Source organism: Erigeron canadensis, chromosome 2 (genome assembly GCF_010389155.1).
Source record: "Erigeron canadensis isolate Cc75 chromosome 2, C_canadensis_v1, whole genome shotgun sequence".
NCBI classification, from domain to species: Eukaryota; Viridiplantae; Streptophyta; class Magnoliopsida; order Asterales; family Asteraceae; genus Erigeron; species Erigeron canadensis.
Genome location: NC_057762.1, coordinates 4,860,806 through 4,865,393, shown reverse-complemented (window position 1 = coordinate 4,865,393; position 4,588 = coordinate 4,860,806). Strand labels below are relative to the sequence as shown.

Genomic DNA, 4,588 nt, shown 5'->3' with positions numbered 1-4,588 from the left:
TATTTTTATAAAATGTTTGTCACTCTAGCATAGCTCTTCATTAATATACATATATATATACATATGTAGATATAGATTTAGAAAATATAATGTAACAGATACCATAATAGAAAGGACTATTAAAAAATTGTCATATGCTATCAATGAAAAGTTATTTATTTCATAATCTATCGCGAGTATTATAATAAGGGTAATGATAAATCAATTAAAAAAAATCAACTTAAAACATTTGACACATGACAAATGTATTTCATTAATTTTTTCTCTTATGATTCCTTTTTTCATTTATAACAAGTGTCATCAACATATTATTAATTTCATTATTAGGTCATTGATTTGATTTATCATTTTGTTTATGTTAATATTAAATAGTTTCTAGTTAAAATAGCTCAATATACATGTTTGTAAAAATCGGTCAATACAAGCAATTTCTCGAAATTGGATCATTACCGATGGACTACCGATTCGAGTTTGGCGTACTCAGATTAAAAGCTGCTCAACATCATAGACTTGGGTCAACTTTTGTCCAAGAATCGGTTGTATTAGATTGCGTCAAAATAAAGTCAAACATTTTTTATTTATTAAAAAGGTTATTTGATTAATTATTATGTAATTATTTTTAGATAATTATATTTAAATTGAAGCGTTATCTTATGTTTGTAGGTAATTCTGAAATTTTTTTTAATATATTTCTAATTTTTAAAACACATACTTTTAAAAATTATTATTTTAATGCAAAAAGCAATTCAATTTTTTTTTCTAATCCGACCTGATTATTCAAAAAATGTTGATTCCTCTTTCACTTATCCGATCTCAATTCCCGATGTATTTTATCAAAAAGTCACTATTTAGATGCAAATTAATTTTGGGCCCAATAACTATTAAATAAGGAACGATTTAAAAGCCCATATCCGATGTTGAATGGGATATACTCCAATGATCCAGTGATAGTTATACAACAGATATAAAACTAATAAACCCCATGATCCATAAGTCCATAATTGTACAATTCATAATTTCATATATGTCAGTTATCCATAGAACATTAAAATCTAAAAATCATATATAGGCACAAAACATATTTTAACATCATTGTTCATGGTGCATTAAAAACTTATACTTAAAACATATATCATATTTCGTGGTTTATGATTCAGCATTTTAGTCCAAAAAATCTATTTATTTACCTTTTTTCTCGTGTAAAAATGAAGTCATAACTTGCTAATAGTGCCCAAGATACAAAGATTATTGGATCAACTTATTGGGCTATAGAATAGATGTTCTTCATGAGTTAGAAACATACTAAAACCCAACAAAAATAGTATACGTATTTTGAATATTAGAAAAAACCGAAAATGACACTAATGGAATTTATCAAGTAATTAAGAGATGAATATTAATTAGGACCACATATCACAACACAAAGTCACAAACTGCTTTGATATGATGCTCTATAAGATGATAAGGATAATGTGGTCCTCGAATATTTGATGCTAACTCAACTATTTCACATTATTAGCCCATCTTTTCTTAATACGTTTATACACAATTATGTCGCTTACGTACTGCACCAATCTATATAGTTACTAGCTAGTGTGTCGCAGCATAACGAAACAAGTGTTGTAAAAGATTCACAATTTCATAGCAATCACAAACATACATTTATACTAAATTTGCCATTTAAAGTGTATTTTGTGAAATTATTGTTCTCCAAGGACTGAAATTAGCATTTAATTGTGCTTGGTTGGGCTTGGCACCTCTCAAAGAAGCCGTGATTTAACAAGGTTTTCAAAAGGCCAAATATAGTGAATTTCTGCATGAGGTTGTTTTGTTTTTTTTTTTTTTTTTTTAAAGGCAAAAGAATTTCTTATTAAACGACTACTAGCAAGTCGCTAGTGAGTCCCAAATTTACAAAGAGTAATTACATGGAAAGAAATCATGACGAACATAAAAGAAAGGGTCATAGACCTACCAGGCGATGCTTTCACTCATAATTGTAAGCTAACGTATTCCATCTTCCATTGCATCTTTTCTCGATCAACCATACATCTATAAGACATTGAGGTCTTGGTTTGGTATTTTTCCCTTAAAGGTTTTTGTTGCGAAAGAGTGGGAGTCATGGGTTTGAATCTTGTTAAAGACATTTAGAGAGGGAACCTTTGTAATGTTATACTCATCCAAGACATAAAAAAGCATAACCCTTTTAAGGCATTAACAAAATTCAAACTCAGGGTATACATCTATAACGGTGGAAACCTTTTCAATTCGTTTAATCACACATGCTTAATTTACTCACCACATAGTAGTTAACTTAAAGAGAAAAGAGGACATAATAATGAATGGTGTTGTTTTGAGTGGTTTATGGTTATGAGTTTATGACGGTAATTTGTAGAACAAGTATACCGGTGTTGTGAACGTCGGGTTTTGACACAAAAGCCAAAACTGGTTGTGGCATTATTGAATTTTAAATCAGTACATTTTACAATAATCTTATAAAAAATATATACAGAAAGTAAAAAGTGAGTAAAATGTATAAAAAAAAAATAGATTTTTTTATTGCGTATATGGTCATATTTTGGAGAATATATTCTATTTTAGACACCTATATAAAAAAAAAAAAAATTCTATTTTGTCAATAAATCCTTACCCCCAAACATATTTAGTGTTAATGAATCCTTACAACCAAACATATTTAGCAAGAAAAAAAAACATCCATTTATATCTAGCCAAGATGTTAATGGTCTCCAAAGCTTGTCCTTGACTTCTATCTTCTCAAAATAATCTCCTTTCAAACAATAAATTTTATTAGGGTGTTAGCATCACCCGGATTAAACCTGCGTGGTTCAATTCGGCCGACCACTCGTGGAATTCCGCCGCCAACGGTGAACCACACACGAGTGGTGAAAATTGGGTGGAAGTTCCACTCGCGTGTACTATGGGTGCTTGTGACCGTTGGAGCTTGGAACGGCTAGTTTGAATATTTAGTTTTTTTTTCTTTAAATACCATCACACATTCTTCCATTTCAAATCACACACACACACATATCAAACAAAAACACACATCAACACATTAAACAAACTCATTTTCACAAATGGCTAAACGATTTGGATCTACGGTTTTACTAGATTAACTGTTTGAATGGTCCGACGATATAGTAGTTTGGAAGTATTTGCGGATGCGATCGAGGCCGATGGTGAAAGTTCTACGACAAGGTCTAAGCGTAAAGTTGTTAACAGCGACCGTTGGGAAGCTGGAGAAAGATTGTTTCGCGACTACTTTTCTGATGAACCGAAATTCGATGATGAGTTTTTTGAGGATAGGTATCGTATGCCTAAACGTTTATTTCTAAAGATTGTTCATGATCTTGAGTCACGGTACAAGTATTTTCAAGAAGGTTACGATGGTAGAATGAAAAATAGTTTTACCGCGATACAGAAATGTGCGTTTGCCATTAGGCAGCTTGAAACCAGTAACCCACTGGATGAGTATGATGAGTACTTGGAGATGGCTCAAATAATGTCACGCGGATGTCTCCAGGTTTTTTGTGACGCCATGGTAGAGACGTATAAGTACCAATATCTGCGCAGACCAACATCGCATGATATTAGGCGGTTATACGAAGCACATGAGGAAATCAGACATTACATGCCCGGTATGTTGGGCAACCTAGATTGTACACATTTCGTATGGAAAATGTGTCAAGTTGAGTTGAGGGGCCAGTATAAAAGGGGTGATCATCAATACCCCACGATTATGATGGAGGCGACAGCTTCTCATGATTTGTGGATATGGAACGCATTTTTTGGTCCTCCGGGTTCACTAAACGATATCAACGTTCTACAGCAGTCTTCATTGTTTCTCCCCGAGCGCATGGGCATGACGCCTATCTGCCCATTCACTGTGAATGGCCATACGTACCCACGTGGCTATTATCTAGTGGATGACATATATCTGACATGGTCTACTTTTGTTAAAGCCTACAAGTATCCAACCGATCCGAAAGAGAAAAAGTTCAAGCGGCTACAACAGTCAGCTCAAAAGGATGTTGAACATGCCTTCAGTGTACGTTCTCAAGCAGAAATGGGGTATCCTTTGTCGACCGTTTCGACAAAGGTTAGTGAAAGCAATAAGGAACCTCATCTATGCGTGTGTCATAATGCACAACATGATTATTCAGGACGACGGTCACGCTATCAGTCTGGTTCATATTGGAGATCCCCGTGTCCAACCTAACAGTCATCATGATCGTTTTTATGTTTTTAATTAGTTATGTTTATGTAATGGTTTATGTTTAATAGAATTTTAGTTTTAAAAATAAAAATAAAATTGTAGTGAGTGGTGAGTGAGTGGTTGCAATGCCAACAAAATTTGGCTAAGTGGTGAGTGGGTGGTGGATTTGAAGTGGCATAATGTGATTGGTTGGAAGTGAGTGGTGGGTGGTGGTGATGCCATCACCCTAAAAAAAACACTATTGTATGGGTTTAATAAGAAGCTGGAATCGAAATTGATATGATTACAGAAGTTCAAGTGTTGTTCAAAACATATAAATATTAACATATCAAAAAACGTAAATCCAATAAAAATATG

The 4,588-nt window shown here is 33.2% G+C and overlaps 1 protein-coding gene across 1 annotated transcript; it reads left to right on the top strand.

Moving 5' to 3' along the window:
* Positions 1 to 3,139: 3,139 nt before the first annotated feature.
* LOC122587565 lies at positions 3,140 to 4,234 on the top strand. Its single transcript, XM_043759746.1, has one exon. It carries the CDS (start codon positions 3,140 to 3,142, stop codon positions 4,232 to 4,234), a length of 1,095 nt encoding a protein of 364 aa, XP_043615681.1.
* Positions 4,235 to 4,588: the final 354 nt, after the last annotated feature.

Coding starts and splice junctions, on each gene's coding strand:
- LOC122587565 (XM_043759746.1), top strand. CDS start 3,140: ATGGTCCGACGATATAGTAGTTTGGAAGTATTTGCGGATGCGATCGAG.